This window comes from Silurus aristotelis (assembly GCF_946808225.1).
Source record: "Silurus aristotelis genome assembly, chromosome: 10".
Lineage (NCBI taxonomy): Eukaryota > Metazoa > Chordata > Actinopteri > Siluriformes > Siluridae > Silurus > Silurus aristotelis.
Genome location: NC_139583.1, coordinates 4197380 through 4215735, shown reverse-complemented (window position 1 = coordinate 4215735; position 18356 = coordinate 4197380). Strand labels below are relative to the sequence as shown.

The 18356-nt window shown below is 42.6% G+C and overlaps 1 protein-coding gene across 3 annotated transcripts in view; it reads left to right on the top strand.

Annotated features, from left to right (window-relative positions):
• Positions 1-15283, top strand: part of LOC310732050 (rho guanine nucleotide exchange factor 26-like) — a 55256-nt gene extending 39973 nt beyond the window's left edge. For all 3 annotated transcript variants that reach the window (XR_014535344.1, XM_083552256.1, XM_083552257.1), the window contains exons 12-15: positions 3408-3617; positions 11985-12055; positions 12457-12561; positions 14457-15283. Coding sequence is in view for 2 of the 3 variants with exons in the window: in XM_083552256.1 (XP_083408382.1) it covers positions 3408-3617; positions 11985-12055; positions 12457-12561; positions 14457-14599 (529 nt within the window). In the remaining variant the exon portion in view is untranslated. The remainder of the gene's footprint in view (positions 1-3407; positions 3618-11984; positions 12056-12456; positions 12562-14456) is intronic.
• Positions 15284-18356: the final 3073 nt, after the last annotated feature.

The window sequence follows — 18356 nt, the reverse complement described above, 5'->3', positions numbered from 1 at the left end:
GTGTGTGTGTGTGTGTGTGTGTGTGTGTGTGTGTGTGTGTGTGTGTGTGTGTGTGTGTGTGTGTGTGTGTGTGTGCTTATTCTGATGATAAAGTCCAGTGTAAGTGGATCTGACATGAGGTCTGGTATGATTATATTCTCCAGACTGCAGCAACACGAATCCAATGTGATCAATATCTCTTCCTTTCTCCTTTCTTTTCTTTTTCTTTCTTTTTTTTCTAATGTCCATTCTTACGTTACTCTAAAATGTCAGCTCTTCTCTTCTCTTCTCTTCTCTTCTCTTCTCTTCTCTTCTCTTCTCTTCTCTTCTCTTCTCTTCTCTGTTTTTTTAATTTATTCTTTTCTCATCTGTTTTTTTCCCTGTTCTTCTTCTCTTCTCTTCTCTTCTTTATTTTCTATCATCTGTTCTTTTCTTTTCTCTTTTCTTATCTGGTCTCTTTTTACTATTCTTGTCTCTCTCCTTTTCTCTCCTCTCATCTCTTCTTCTTTCTTATAATCTCCTCTTCTGTCATCTGTTCCTCTTCTTTTCTCATCTATTCGTCTCAGTTATTCTTCTCGGCTTTTCTCTTATCATCTCCAGGTTGTTTTCTATTTTTATATGTACCTCTTTCACATTTAACGTTCAGTTCTTATTTCTTTTCTCCTCTCGTCTCATGTCCTCACTTTTACACATAAAATATCTGATGTAGTTTTTCTCTGGTTTTCTCTCAGGTCTCATCTCTTTTCACAGTTTTTCCTTCTAAGTGACACACAGGAGGTTTGATTCAAATTTTTTTACACATAGAGGAGGAGATGCTGTTAGTGTTATAACACACATACACACACACACACACACACACACACACACACACACACACACGCCTCTCATGGCGACAGCTTGAGTGTTTTATGAAACATTGCTCAACTGTTCAGGAGAAACTCATTAGAGCTGCTGGAATGTCAGATCTCTGTCTTATTAACGACTCACACTGAAGTGCTGAAGTGTGAGTGAGACGTACAGCCCTATACCCTGAACATCCACAGTGCAGTAGATCACTTCTCATCAAGATCTAATGGGTTCTAAACTGGTTTTAAACAGGTTCTAATTAGGTTCTAATCAGGTTTTAAACAGGTTCTAACCAGATTAAAATCAGGTAATAAGCAGGTTCTAATCAGTTTTTAAACAGGTTCTAACTGGGTAATAACCAGATTCTAATCAGGTTCTAAACAGGTTCTAATCAGGTTCTAACCAGATTCTAATCAGGTTCTAAACAGGTTCTAATTGGGTAATAACCAGGCTCTAATAAGGTTTTTAAAAGGTTCTAACCAGATTCTAATCAGGTTTTAAACAGGTTCTTATCAGGTAATAAGCAGGTTCTCATCAGGTTCTAATCAGGTTCTAATCAGGTTCTAATCAGGTTCTAACCTAGTCCCAATCAGGAAATAAACAAGTTCTTAATCTGGTTCTAATCAGGTTCAAATCAGTTTCTAACTAAGTTCCAATCAGGTAATAACCAGGTGCTAAGCAGGTTCTAAACAGGTTCGAATCAGTTTCTAAGCAGATGTAGAATTCTGAGAAAGCACCACTGCATTAATGAGAGCAGACACTGTTGATTCTGGACGTGCGAGAGAGCAGCATGGAGGCTCATACAATAAGATCTTCTGATAGCTCAAAATCCAACTCTTTTTAATGAGAATGACTCAGAATCAGTAGAATCTAAGATAAGATTCTGAAATCTTCTCTCAGGTTCAGCTCGCTTTCGTTAGCTCTACAAGTGGATTTGGAAAGTGATGTCCAACCTACAGATCAGACTGCACTATTAAAGGTGCACTTTTTAACAAATGTATTAGGACACATGACTTTTCCACCCAGATGTGGTTCTTCCTCAAACTGTTAGGAGAAAGTTGGAGGCACACAGTTGTATAGGACGTCTTTGGATGGAGTAACCTGTTCCAGAATTGCTGTTCCGAGTGCACAAAACCAGCTCAATAAAGAAATGCTTTACATAAATTGAGAGATGTGGAAGATCTTAAATGGTCTGTTTTAGAGCTCTGATCTCAACCTAATTGGGAATAAATGTGAATAATGACTGCAGGCCAGGACTCCTCACCTTCACCTTCATCATACCTGACTTTACTAACTGGCTTAGAGAATCGAAACAAGCACACTCCAACATCTAAGGGAACATCTTTGCAGAGAAACTGAGGTTTTTCTAACAGCAAATGAAGACTAAATGTGGAATGGGGTGTTTAAAAAGCACAAATGAAGATTATGGTCACAAACTTTTGACCACATTTTGTATTTACACTCTTTCCAGCTTACAGTCACACAATATACAGGTGACTGGATGGAGGAGCAGCTTTGTATTTTTTTGCCCAATCTTTGTCTAGGCATGTGCAGGATAGTAAAGTCAAATTCGAGGACTTTGGGTTTGTAGCCAGAGGGAAGTTCACACACTGGTTCAGGGTGTGTGTGTCTTTTTTCTCACTCTCATGTGCCTACATACAGGGTGAGGAGCATGTGCATGCATGTCTGCTCATAAACCGTGGTCTGGTCATTTTAGAGTGTGTGGTTATTTATTTTGTGTCAAATTGGCATGTTTTAGATAAAAGTCTGGACATGGATAGGAATCAGAATTTTGAACTTGCAGGGGTTTTTTGATGGTCCACATAAAGAAAAGTGCTTTTATTAAAAATAAACAAAAGGAAAAAAACATTGGTTACCTTTTGGTCACTGGGGAAAAGGTTGACTCAGGTTAAGTAGATCCATTACTGATTAGTTAGATTATATTTGACAAAAGTATTGGGACACCTGTCTCTTCAGCCATAAATTGCTCTTACCACAAACTTGGAGGCACACCATTGTATCGGACGTCTTTTGGATGCAGTAGCATGACATTTTCCCTTCATTTGAACTACGAGACGCAAACCTTTTCCAGCATGACATGTTCCCACTGTCCCTGTGCACATATCCAGCTTCATAAGAGATATGCATCTCCTGCTATAGAGCGCCACCCCTTTTGAACACCTTTGGAATGAACTGCACCTGAGGCCTCCTCACCCAAGGATTCACCATCTGAGTGGCCTCAAGCCCACTCCATAATGTAGTGGAACATCTTTCTAAGAAGGTTCAGGAGGTCCGGAATGGGAACTGAATGTCGAATAAGGTGTCCAAAAACTTAGGTGTCCAAATAGTGTATGTTAATAGACGGTCCTCATAAGGATTGCAATCCAAATTGTGTGTGTGTGTGTGTGTGTGTGCGTGTGTGTGTGTGTGTGTGTGTGTGTGTGTGTGTGTGTGTTGGCAGACAGGTTTCAACAATCTTGATTACTTGCACATGGCTTTCTAAAAAGTTGCATAATTCTCTCTCTCTCTCTCTCTCTCTCTCTCTCTCTCTCTCTCTCTCTCTCTCTCTCTCTCGGTCTCAGTGAAGACAGTTATACGGTGATAGACTACGCTCTGAGGGATCAGATCTGGGTGGGGCCGTGCCAGCCGGAGGATCTGAACCTCTCGCCGACACGCACCACCGCAGGCATGCTGACATCACGGCAGGTCGGAGCCAATCACCTGTTCCGCCTTAAATTCCGCAGCAATCACTCGGGAGACAAAGTGCCGATGATCCTGGGGGCAGAGCTTCTGTAAGTACCCTCTTTATATAATGAGTTGATAAGATGTAGCGGGTACACGGTGCGTTGAAATAAGCGATTAGAGTGCGATTTTGAAATCCGTTCCTCTCTTCTCTATTCCAAGTGTCATCTACTTCACCTTGACACTGAATTCTATTCTAAAAATGCCCAAAGGCTAATAATGTAACTAGCTAGCACATGGCCTTAAGACATACATATACCATATATGTGAGCACATGACTGACACTGGAAACTTGACAAATCATCAGGAATGTCAAGATTTCTCTTCATTTTGTCAGTTAAATGCTAAGAAAAGTCTTAAATTACAAAGTAATTACACCTGCAATTGAATAAGTGCTGAAGGTTTTCTCCTACTTAGTAATAAAAACTGCTCCACAACACATCTTTTCTGTGGGTGTATGTGTGTGTGTGTGCTTTTACACACAAAACAGTTTTTCCCCAGTTTGGTGTAAGTTGCTGACAGATTTCATCATATAACCAGGCAGATCGAGTTTCTACTGTTGGCCAGAAGATACCAGGATTCACAGCTCCAGTTTCAGTTACAAATGTGCTACAAATAGAATAAAGTGCAGTGATGGAGAATAGAACAGAGTGCAGTAGAGCACGAGAGCAGACTAGTTTAGAATAGAATAGAGTAGTAAAGAATAAAGTACAGAATAGAATAATATAGAATAGAATAGAATACAATGTGTATAGAATGCATTAGAATATAGTATAGTGTGTGCGTGTGTGCGTGTGTGTGTGTGTGTGTGTGTGTGTGTGTGTGTGTGTGTGTGAGTGTGTGAGTGTGTGAGAGAGAAGGTCAGAGACAGGCTGGGACCTGAGTGTGTGTGTGTGTGTGTGTCTAAGTGTGTGTGTAAGTGTGTGTGAGAGAGAAGGTCAGAGACAGGCTGGGACCTGTGTGTGTGTGTGTGTGTGTGTGTGTGTGTGTGTGTGTGTGTGTGTGTGTGTGTGTGTGTGTGTGTGAGAGAAGGTCAGAGACAGGCTGCGACCTGAGTGTGTGTGGAGACTTTAGAGGTTTTTGTAGCGGTGCCTGATTTGTCTTCTAAATTCAGTTGATCATTTCACCTCGTTCACACAGCATCTTTCATCTCCTGCTTTGCTGTAAAGTCAGTGAGAGCTTGGACGTGTCTGTGGTGAGAAGTGACTCAAATTTGCCAAATCATCTTCGATTCCTTCCATATTCATGGTCGATTCCTCAAATGGGACCCATGTGTATGGACGACATGTTCTACAGATTTCAGATTGGTTCTAGGTGGTCCTCACATGGACTTCTGACAGTGTATGTTCATTGTCGAGTGGAATGTAGAGGGTGGGCTTGTCACCCACTGTCTCAGGGTTTGAACACCCTCACTGAGCTCATGATCTGTCTCATTGTTCAGGGTGGTTTATGGTTTGGTTATGAGGTTTAGTGTCACGCGCTCTTTTCTGTGATGTCTTTGGTAGCAGGGTGTTAATGGAGGAAGCCTTTGTAACAGCAGCTCATTTCCTTCTCAGTCTAACACCTCCATGTCCTACAAATTCAGCAGGGTCCATCTGTTCTGCACTGTGTGTGTGTGTGTGTGGGAGATGGAAAGCCCCTGGGATTTAGAGCTCGGGGGGGCATGTGTTACCCCTTTTTTTTGACGCTGTGATGTCAAGTTAATTTATTTATTTGTTTGAGAAGTGAAACATGCCATGAATCTCTTCTATTAATCCTTTCATTCACTCATAGATCCTTCCTTTCAGGCATCCATTCATCTTATAACCCACCCATTTGTTAGATGTTCACTCACCAACAAACTGTTTACCTATTATTCATCTGTCTATCCATCCATCCATGCATCCACTCACCAACAAACTGTGCTTTTACTAACCTTTTCTTGAATCCATCCATCCATCCATCCATACACCAACCTTCTCATACATCTACCTACAAACTGTTTACCCATCCGTTCATCCATCCATTCATCCATACATCCATTCATCCATCCTCCCATCCATCCATATACCAACCTTCTCATCCACCCACCTACAAACTGTTTACCCATCCATCCATCCATCCATCCATCCATCCATCCATCCATCCATCCATCCATCCATCCCTACACCAACCTTCTCATTCACCCACCTACAAACTGTTTACTTATCCATTTATCCATCCATCCATCCATCCATTTATCCATCCATCCATCCATCCATCCATCCATCCATCCATCCATCCATCCATACACCAACCTTCTCATTCACCCACCTACGAACTGTTTACCCATCCATTCATCCATCCATTCATCCTTTCGTCCATACATCTATCCTCTCATACATCCACCTACAAACTGTTTACCAATTCATTCATCCATTCATCCATACATCCATCTTCTCATCCACCTACCTACAAACTGTTTACCAATTCATTCATCTATTCATACATCTATACACCAACCTTCTCATTCACCCACCTACAAACTGTTTACCCATCCATCCATCCATCCATCCATCCATCCATCCATCCATCCATCCATCCATCCATCCATCCATCCATTTATCCATCCATCCATCCATCCATACACCAACCTTCTCATTCACCCACCTACGAACTGTTTACCCATCCATTCATCCATCTTCTCATCCACCCACCTACAAACTGTTTACCAATTCATTCATCTATTCATACATCTATACACCAACCTTCTCATCCACCCACCTACAAACTGTTGGCTCATCTATTCATCCATCCATCCATCCATCCATCCATCCATTCATCCATCCATTCATCTGTCCATCCATCCATCCATCCATCCATCCATCCATCCATCCATCCCTACACCAACCTTCTCATTCACCCACCTACAAACTGTTTACCCATCCATCCATCCATCTATCCATCCATCCATCCATCCATCCATCCATCCATCCATCCATCCATCCAATCATCCATTAATCCATCCATCCATCCATCCATCCATCCATCCATCCATCCATCCATCCATCCCTACACCAACCTTCTCATTCACCCACCTACAAACTGTTTACCCATCCATCCATCCATCCATCCATCCATCCATCCATCCATCCATCCATCCATCCATCCATCCATTTATCCATCCATCCATCCATCCATACACCAACCTTCTCATTCACCCACCTACGAACTGTTTACCCATCCATTCATCCATCCATTCATCCATTCGTCCATACATCCATCCTCTCATACATCCACCTACAAACTGTTTACCAATTCATTCATCTATTCATACATCTATACACCAACCTTCTCATCCACCCACCTACAAACTGTTGGCCCATCTATTCATCCATACATCCATTTATCCATTTATCCATCTTCTCATCCACCCACCTACAAGTCATGTATTGACTTCAGCTCAAACGGCCTTAAACTAAGCATTCTATAAATAAATTCATCCATCCATCTTTTTATCCATTTATTCACTTCTCATCTCAACATCTCTGCCCCATCAGTTTCTCCAGTCGTTTATTGCTCTCTAACTGTTACTGCAACATCCTTGATTAATTTATTTCTGCAGATGTGGTAATGAATGCCTGTAGTAAACGTACTCATCAGGGGACTTCCAGTGGACACACAGAGCCCCCCGTCCCCTCTGAAGCAGGACTGAACCAGAGCCCTATGTTCCACAAATAAATGGACGATTCAGCAGTAATTGGTGAATAAATGAGTCAGAGGCTTATCATGATTTCTATTCACGCTCGTGGTCATTTCAGCTTCTGATGTGGTCCTAAAGTGGACCGGAATAGGAATGAAAAAACGATGACCGAGTTGGGATTTTACTCCCCGCACCTTTTCTCCGATTGGCTAGAGCCTCGCAGCGTCCGGGACTGTGTCTCTGCCTGGGTTGGCGTCTAGCTGTGTGTCGTGACCAGACTCTGTGCATGTGCACACGGCTGGCTGGTGACTCAGAGGAGTCTCTCTCGGAGTTCAGCGCTACGTTAATTTAGTTCAGCCTGCATGCTGGAATGACAAAAACAACCCTGTGAGCACAACCAGATGAAACCAATCAGAAGTTTAACGCTGGCAGCAGCATTATGTAGCGACTGACTCATATCCTGATTGTCCCACCATGTCCTCAGACAGAGGACACATGGTCCTGGGTCTGTGTTTTTGTTTTGTGCAGAATTTTCGAGTGTGCTGCTGATTTTTTGTTGTTGTTGTAGCTGTTTAGAAAAAAGAGAAGCGTCAATAGACTGACGCCCCAAATCACACTGCAGTATATCAGTTTCTTGGAAGAAACAACCACAACCACCCACCCACACACACACACACACACACACACACACACACACACACACACACACACACACACACACACACACACACACACACACACACATATCTGGGAGTAAATCACAGCAGAATATATGAGAAGACTATTTAGACCTATTAGTGCATTTCCTCCAGACACTGTGGTGTACCAAAGTACCATAACACCCATGAGCTCCTATTTGTAAAACGTTTTCCAGCAAAATCCCAATCCAGTCTCGGAAAAAAAAAAAAAAATACAAATTGGAATAAAAACGATATTTGGGATAGAAGATGCATGAATTTATATTGGGTAAGAATTATCAATTCAATGCATTTAAAGATTTAATAGAACTCCGGTGTAATATCGCCATGGAAAAGTATTTAGAGTGTGTGATGAAATCTACTGAACTGGAGACTATGAGACAAGAAAGGACGACAAACTTCACCTGCATGTTCTAGCGATAAACAAATACAACAAGAACCATGGTATTCCAATTGGGTTTATTTTTTTGTTTCTGGTTGGAATCTCGCGTACCAGTATATATTTCGCCTTTTTTCGCCTCAATGGTATTTCAGTTGTAGCACCACGTCATGATCAACACGTGAAGATCGACCTATCTTTCTACCGTGACATCATCCGTCTCTGGACCATCTAAAATCCACTAGAAACCCTTAAGATTCAAATTCCATACTGGTTTCTTTGGCGTGTTCCATTATGACCAAAGAAATCGAAGAAAAAAAAAAATCTTGACATTTCAATGGGTTCCAATACAAGTACCTTTACAAGCCATCATCTATTAACCATTAAAACCTTGGGTGTCATTACATATCGTGTTTGTGTACATCATTAAATTGTTACTATCAAACCAAAGAAACCAGTGTAGACCGTCCATCTGGAGTTTCATAGAGTCCTAATTTAGTTGTAAAACATGTCCTTTTGGTTCTTGATGGTGCCCTATAGACATAACATCTTTTCCATTAGGAGAGACCCCCTCATGGCTAATTTCCATTTCTATTAAAACCAATACAATTCCCATTAAAACCATTTCAATTTCCATATGGGATCAATAAAGTAGAGTAAAGTATCTCGATTCTGATTTATTTGGTTCAGGATGCCTACAATTGTGTTGGACCAATCAGTGGGCTGTGCTCTTTTAACTCCACCCACATTTCCTGCTTCACATCGACTCTGGAAAAATGCAAATCAGTTATTAATTACGTCCTGGATTGAGCATTAAACATCAACCGAGTAGAAACTGGTTACTCTCCTTGCCCTGGTACCAGAACTTTCAAACCCTGAGAGAGAGAGAGAGAGAGAGAGAGAGAGAGAGAGAGAGAGAGAGAGAGAGAGAGAGAGAGAGAGGGATGGATGGATGGATGGATGGATGGATGGATGGATGGATGGATGGATGGATGGATGGATAGATAGATAGATAGATAGATAGATAGATAGATAGATAGATAGATAGATAGATAGATAGATAGATAGATAGATAGATAGATAGAGTGGGTACGGAAAGTATTCAGACCCCCTTACATTTTTCACTCTTTGTTATATTGCAGCCATTTGCTAAAATCATTTAAGTTCATTCTTCTTCCTCATGAATGTACACACAGCTCCCCATACTGACAGAAAAACACAGAATTGTTGACATTGTTGCAGATTTATTAAAAAAGAAAAACTGAAATATCACATGGTCCTAAGTATTCAGACCCTTTGCTGTGACACTCATATATTTAACTCAGGTGCTCTCCATTTCTTCTGATCATCCTTGAGATGGTTCTACACCTTCATTTGAGTCCAGCTGTGTTTGATTATACTGATTGGACTTGATTAGGAAAGCCACACACCTGTCTATATAAGACCTTCCAGATCACAATGCATGTCAGAGCAAATGAGAATCATGAGGTCAAAGGAACTGCCTGAAGAGCTCAGAGACAGAATTGTGGCAAGGCACAGATCTGGCCAAGGTTACAAAAAGATTTCTGCTGCACTTAAGGTTCCTAAGAGCACAGTGGCCTCCATAATCCTAAAATGGAAGACGTTTGGGATGACCAGAACCATTCCTAGAGCTGGCCGTCCGGCCAAACTGAGCTATCGGGGGAGAAGAGCCTTGGTGAGAGAGGTAAAGAAGAACCCAAAGATCACTGTGGCTGAGCTCCAGAGATGCAGTCAGGAGATGGGAGAAAGTTGTAGAAAGTCAACCATCACTGCAGCCCTCCACCAGTCGGGGCTTTATGGCAGAGTGGCCTGACGGAAGCCTCTCCTCAGTGTAAGACACATGAAAGCCCGCATGGAGTTTGCTAAAAAACACCTGAAGGACTCCAAGATGGTGAGAAATAAGATTCTCTGGTCTGATGAGACCAAAATATAACTTTTTGGCCTTAATTCTAAGCGGTATGTGTGGAGAAAACCAGGCACTGCTCATCACCTGTCCAATACAGTCCCAACAGTGAAGCATGGTGGTGGCAGCATCATGCTGTGGGGGTGTTTTTCAGCTGCAGGGACAGGACGACTGGTTGCAATCGAGGGAAAGATGAATGCGGCCAAGTACAGGGATATCCTGGACAAAAACCTTCTCTGGACCTCAGACTGGGCCGAAGGTTTACCTTCCAACAAGACAATGACCCTAAGCACACAGCTAAAATAACGAAGGAGTGGCTTCACAACAACTCCGTGACTGTTCTTGAATGGCCCAGCCAGAGCCCTGACTTAAACCCAATTGAGCATCTCTGGAGAGACCTAAAAATGGCTGTCCACCAACGTTTACCATCCAACCTGACAGAACTGGAGAGGATCTGCAAGGAGGAATGGCAGAGGATCCCCAAATCCAGGTGTGAAAGACTTGTTGCATCTTTCCCAAAAAGACTCCTGGCTGTATTAGATCAAAAGGGGGCTTCTACTAAATACTGAGCAAAGGGTCTGAATACTTAGGACCATGTGATATTTCAGTTTTTCTTTTTTAATAAATCTGCAACAATGTCAACAATTCTGTGTTTTTCTGTCAATATGGGGAGCTATGTGTACATTCATGAGGAAGAAGAATGAACTTAAATGATTTTAGCAAATGGCTGCAATATAACAAAGAGTGAAAAATGTAAGGGGGTCTGAATACTTTCCGTACCCACTGTAGATAGATAGATAGATAGATAGATAGATAGATAGATAGATAGATAGATAGATAGATAGATAGATAGATAGATAGATAGATAGATAGATAGATAGATAGATAGATAGATATTTGGGGGGGGGAAATTCTAGCTTGCTTTATTATTGATTTCCCGTTCATTATATTAACCTCAATTTCACCCTTTTATACTGGAAAGAAAAGAAAATGCACTTTAAGAAATTCTAGCAGGAACCTCAGCACTTGAACTCGTCCCAACTTCCTGAAAACTCCCCTTGTACAGGTGCTGCTTCAGTAAGAGGAGATGAGGGTAATTCTGCGTTTCTGCACAGAAAAATAATTTATTTCGGGTTTTTTTACTCTGTGTGTGTGTGTGTCTGTGTGTGTGTGTGTGTGTGTGTGTGTGTGAGAACAGAACAGGACATTCTGAGCGAGGTGGGATTGGAGACAAAGGCGATTTCAGAGCAGGGTTTTGTTAGAGAGCGTTCCTGAAGTTCAGATTTCACCTCGTAATCCTAGATGTGTTTCTAAAGTGTGCTGCTGCCATGGTGTTCACTCAAACACACACACACACACACACACACACACACACACACACACACACACACACACACCACAGCTACACATAATACCCTTCTAGTGAATGAATTGAGTGTGTGTGTGTGTGTGTGTGTGTGTGTGTGTGTGTGTGTGTGTGTGTGTGTGTGTGTGTGTGGGGAGAGAGGTGAACAGGGTAATGCGCTGAGGCGTCTAATCTCAGTCTGTGTAAGTGGGATTAGATTGGACTCTGTGTCACTTGTGAAGCGTGTTGGTATAAACTGTAATTTGAATGTAAATAGATTTTTCTTGTGCAGAATCATTTTAATCTTCAGGAGGGAAAATGCTGGAATATTTACCCTTCCATCTCTCTTTCTCTCTCTCTCTCTCTCTCTCTCTCTCTCTCTCTCTCTCTCTCTTTCTCTCTCTCTGCAGTAATGAGCGTGCTCGCTGGATCAGTGCACTTGGACGTGCTAACAATGAGAAGAGGAACGCAGACAGAACAAGTGAGTTTTTGTTGAAAGTTTCAGGGTCAGATTTCAGTCCACTGAATCTGTCAAACCAAAACCTTGGGGTTTTTTTCTTTTCTTTTTCTTTTTTTTCTCCACCATAATTATTTTCATTCCTAAGGGTCAGGATGAGACCCAGATTCACTTCATTTCCATTAATATGGATTTCAGTCCACTAAACAGAGAAACGTGGGGAGTATAAATCAGTCAGATGAACGGAAACACATTTAGGGAAACAGCGCCGCCTGGTGGTAGCGCATGTGCTCTCCATGTGAACAAGAGTTTACTTGTAGGAAAGGATTACAGAAATACTACAGACTTCTGGTGATTACTGTTCTCATACTCTACTCCGTGTGTGTGTGTGTGTGTGTGTGTGTGTGTGTGTGTGTACGCATCAGATTCCATGCAGGTGGAGGTGATCCGCACCTACACGGCTCGGCAGCCTGATGAACTCTCGCTGCAGGTGGCAGACGTCGTAATCGTCTCGCAGTCGGTGGACGACGGTCAGCATTTTCACTACATTCTTTCCTCAAATTAATATTTATTATTTATTTATTTTCATCAATTAGTAGTAGCATCATCATCGCAAATGATGCTAAATTCTTCTTCTCCTGATGGAGTGTGTGTGTGTGTGTGTGTGTGTGTGTGTGTGTGTGTGTGTGTGTGTGTGTGTGTGTGTGTGTGTGTGTGTGTGTGAGGAATAAAGAAAGAAGGGTATTGGGATAAAGAAAAATGATGTTTTTTACAGTATATTTATCTGAACTATTTTTTTTACAGGGACACAATTCAGTTCATTTTTATTTATAGAGATAAAGGAAGGAAAAACTCCCTGAGAAGTCATGAGGGAGAAACCTTGAGAGGAATCAGACTCAAAAGGGAACCCGTCCTCATCACTGAATGTCCATTACAATATTCACCTGTTTCCTGAAGTCGTGCTGCGTTTCAGTTTAATCTGATCGACTACACTGCGCCCCCTGTGGTCAGAATGAAGATCCGTTCACACAGAACATCACCCCGTCGTACCGCACGTCACCACCCGACCTCTTTATCTCCCCCCGTTCCTCTCTGTGGCGTGTTCTTTAACCCCGGCCCGGGTGTGTGATGTGCGGGAGGAGCCGAGAGCCCTTTGTGTTTGATGTGCCGGGGTTGAGGGTCAGGTGACGGTCCCTCTGTGATGACACCTGTTGGCCGGCTTTCGTGTTGAAAGGCCACTGAGCTTAGAATAGACCATCAAAAAGCTCCATGCATCTTTAACCACACATTAAATATATACAGCACCCACTTGAAAGCTGAACGTGTGAACGTGTGTGGGTTTGTAGCGTTTTACAGAAACGTGAGAGACGGTAGTGACGGGAAGATCGGATCATTCAAGTGACTCGGTTCTTTGAATCTGGTTCATCAAAACGAACAAATCTTTTTTTGAGTCGTTTCGTTCATTTCGTTCCTTTGATCAGAAATAATATTTTCAATAAGCAGCTCACGTCTACAGACACCGACTCTGACTGTAGTTCTGATGATGACAACGTGACGACGCAGATAAGAACAAATGATGATAAACAGAACGAGTAGCTTCACCCCTCGTATCTTCTGGTCCGTGTCATTAGTTCTGTTGTCACGTGGCTCCCTTAATTTTGTATCGTCGTTCTCTGGACCAAAAGCACCCAATCGATTGCGTTGTGTAGCGTCTACGGGTGTCACGTGATGAAAAAAGAAACGTCTCGGATTAGACGAGTCGAGAGATGAACGATTCAATACTGTTTCCTGAACATGACCTATAGATTTTGTGACTCTTCGTTCCTGGGGCTCAGGTAGAAAATGAACGAATCGCTCTTCCAGACGACTCGTTCTTCTGAGTCACATTGAAGACTCGTTTAAAATGAGTTCAAAGTGTCTCCATTCTTCTTGGAAGATGTTCCTTTAGATTCCGTGGAGATTTGTGGAGATTCATTCAGCCACAGGGGTGTTTATAAAGTCAGGTACTGACGGTGAGATGAGGAGGCCTGGGGTGCTGTCAACATTCACATTCATCTCAACAGGGTTGAAGCTCTAGAGAAGGAGGTCTTCCACTCCAACCCATGTAAAGCAGATCTTCATGGAGCTGGCTTTGTGCACAGGGGCATTGTCATGCTGGAACAGGTTTGGGTCTCCTAGTTCAAGTTCAAGTGCTGCGTTCAGAGACGGCCTATAAACTGGTGTGCCTCCAACTTTGTGGTAACATTTGGTGGAAAACTACATGTGGGTGGAAAAGTCAGGTGTCCCAATACTTTGGGCATCTCTGTAACTGCTAGTGAAATGAAATGACTGACTTTATGCACCAGTCTTGTTCCTCGTGTGTGTGTGTGTGTGTGAGAGACTCCTTGTGAATGATCTGATGACTCTGTATAACACTTTGTTTCAGGTTGGTACGAGGGCGAGCGATTGCGAGACGGAGAGAGAGGCTGGTTCCTCGCCGAGTGCGCTCAGCTGATCACGTGCCAGGCCACCATCGAGAAGAACATGCAGAGGATGGACCGCCTCCAGGGCCTGGAGACCAACGTGTGAGCGGGAGTCTCTGCCGTTCTTCTGAACGCACACCTGCAGAGACGTCTGAGGAACACTGCAAGATCTTATTGATTACTCTGATATCATGGAGCTCCAAAAAAAGGAGCGAGAAACTTGGTGGAAGAACTCGCAGGTGGAGGAGTGCAGATCCTGGAGGAACGGGCAGGAGGAAAATGTATTTAAACACAGGGGTGGAAAAAAAAGGCAAATTAGAAAACTAGAGCAACTACGTCTACATGAACCTCATCTGAAAACTTCATTAAAATATATATATATATATATAGAATAACCCGAAACTATAAAATTGTTCAATTTGGGTCACATGACCGCATCACATGACTTAAAGCACATTGGAATTATTGTTTTTTTTAACATCTCCGTTTTTTCTCACTCGACACTTTGCCGACACGGCGTTTCGACCAGATCACCTCAGGAGAGCGTCCGTAAAGCTTCGCCCAAAAACGTGCCTCTGTGCGGATTGGAGGCTAAAACGTCAAGAAAATCCTTTTTTTTTATTTTTATGTGGACGTAGCTTCCGACACGAAGTGCAAATAATTCCATATTTGTATATATTAAAATTTTTACAGCAATGGGCGTAAAAACGACGTGTTTTAGAGGCAGGTTTAAAAAAACTTTAATCCAAAATGATGAGAATAAAGTGGTAGTGATACGAGATTAAACTCACGATTTCTCTCATCCTTATAGTCTCTTCACACGTTCTCTTCGAACATCATGCAGATATACGCCGAGATTTTCAAATTATTCGAATTTTCATTTCAAATGGATTTTTCTCTCTGATCAGTTGTTGGTCTTTTTTTTTTTTTTTACCTAAAATGAATGAACACCCCTGAGCTTGAATGTTAGCCCGGACACTGGACTGTACCACCTTCTGAAAATTCCAGCTCGACGACTTGGACTCCAGGGAGCGCTAGTAGCCGTTACACGCTGCAGGACGAAACACTTCTGCGTGAATAAATACAGAAAAAGCTTTAAGAGCTCAGGGAAGGTTTGTAGTTTGACATCTACACTATATACAGACAAAAGTATTGGGACATCTGACTTTATCCACCCATATGGTTCTCACCAAACATTGGAGGCACACAAAAAGTTGAGGCCGACTCATTTACAAGAACATCTAGATTTATACACCATCATCCTCAAAACCAGCGTTCCCGCCATGTCAGACGTCTCAGTCTCCACCATTGGTCTGTGCACAAAACCAGGGTCTGTGAAGATCTCCTGCTGTAGAGCTCTGACCTCAACCCTGTTAAACTGGATGAATGTGAACGCTGACTGCACCCCCCCCTCCCTGCATCTCCTCACCTCACCTCCCTGACTTCACAAACACCCATGTGGCTGAAAGAATCTCATGCAAAACATGGTGGAACATCTTCCCCGAAAATCGGAGCTCCGTAGAACTGCACATGGAGACTAAATGTAGCGGGGGGGGACTAAACACAAACCTTATGGTCAGGTGTGTACAAACTTTTGTCCGTGTATAATTAAACACACACTCGGCGTATAAAAGACTCGAGTGATGCACTCAACCAACACCAATCTGCATAAAGCTCCAGGAGCTGCTTCATTACGCCTTTTATCTTCCTCCAGATCAAACGCTGCTCTTCGGCTCTGCGTTTATGGGAAAGAATAAAAAAACTGGAAAATATGCATGAAAAAAAAGTGACAGATTTGGTCATAAATGCAGTTTTAGATACAAAAAAAAGTGATTTTTTTTTTTTCTTTTTTTAATGAAGGAATGTTTTTGACCTGAAACATGATCATTTTTAATTTACAAATCTGAAGTGGGACTCAGGGAGAACACACACACACACACACACACACAAATGAACTGTAAATGTGTAAATGTAAAGATCAGATATAACCTGTTCGCCAGTAAGTAATCTACAAACGGATAAAGGTTCGAGTTTGTTTCACTCACTAGTGTGTGTCGTGTTGTGTGACTTCGTGTTGGAACAAACTGTGTGTCCTGCAGCGTAACAGCAGCTTTAATTATTCATGGTGATGGAGAGAAATAAAAAAAAGAGGAGGAGGAATAATTCCAGAGAGTCTGGTGATTCAGTGACTCCTGAACAGAAGGATGAGCAGATGTTCTCATGCCTGAAATTTATGGAGTGAACGTTTGACACGGTCATCATTCAAGTTTAAAAGTGCAATAAGCAGAGGGGCATCACTTTGATTTCATTGTGGAGAAAAACAAGGAGTTTTCAAGACTGTAAACTTTCCAATGGGAATTAACAGGAATTAATAAGAATTAAGTGGGAATTTACTAAATTGCTGGTGAGTCTAAAAAAAGAGAACTTTAATTATCCTGCAAGATTTGTGACCAAATATTCCACCTGCACATTCACCTATCATGTGCACACAGCAGACTTACTGCAGGGTTACTGAGGCCACGCCCCCTACATGCACTGTACATTCAGCCATAATGTATAACACACATTTCTCAAATCCTGCACACAAAATAATGCCAAAAAATGTCAATTACATAAATAATCTATACATTTGTTTAAGACTTACGTATATAAAGCAGTGTATAAGCTGCTGTACAACAGAATTATACTAACAATTAAATCAGTCTTTTTCATTAGTTTTCATGTCTGCTTATAACCAAACTAAATGTTTTTGTATTTGATGCATTTTATTTACATTTCTCCAAATTTCTAATTAATTTACCCGAAAAAAATCCCATTAACTCCTGTTTACTTTCCAACTTGCAATGTTTCCCAAACTCCCCGGATTAAGTTCCAATGGAAATTTCCCACCCCTTTGCAACCCTGCAACAAAACCCTGCCCCAAAACCCAACCCTGCCCTGTCCCAAAACCCTGCCCCAAAACCCTGCCCCAAAACCCAACCCTGCCCTGTCCCAAAACCCAACCCTGCCCTGTCCCAAAACCCTGTCCCAAAACCCAACCCTGCCCCAAAACCCTGTCCCAAAACCCAACCCTGCCCCAAAACCCTGCCCCAAAACCCTGCCCCAAAACCCAACCCTGCCCTGTCCCAAAACCCTGTCCCAAAACCCAACCCTGCCCTGTCCCAAAACCCAACCCTGCCCCAAAACCCTGTCCCAAAACCCTGCCCCAAAACCCAACCCTGCCCTGTCCCAAAACCCTGTCCCAAAACCCAACCCTGCCCTGTCCCAAAACCCAACCCTGCCCTGTCCCAAAACCCTGCCCCAAAACCCTGCCCCAAAACCCTGTCCCAAAACCCTGCCCCAAAACCCAACCCTGCCCTGTCCCAAAACCCAACCCTGTCCCCCAAAACCCAGCCGTGTCCCAAAACCCAACCCTGCCCCCAAAACCCTGTCCCAAAACCATGCCCCCCAAAACCCAACCCTGTCCCAAAAGCCTGCCCCAAATCTCAACCCAGTACCAAAACTCAACCCTGCTTTAAAGCTCTGACACTGGAGAGTCCTTCCCTAAACGTTTTCACACTACAGCATTACGCACATCATCAGTCCTGCACGTCCGATTTGTTTCTATAGAAACCAGAGAGAAACCTGTTTTGTTGCAGAAAGCGAAAACCAACACCTTCTGACCAATCAGCATGGAGAACTCAACAGTGCTAAAACGAGAACATGTTTGAGGGTTAAGGGCCTCGCTGAAGGGCCCAGCTTGGTGGTGCTGGGATTTAAACTCGTGACCTTCTGGATCCAGAGTCCGATCCCTTTAACCACTAAACTTTTAAAAGCCCATGTGATCAGTTTATTTGTTTTTACACCCAATAACAATATTTGAC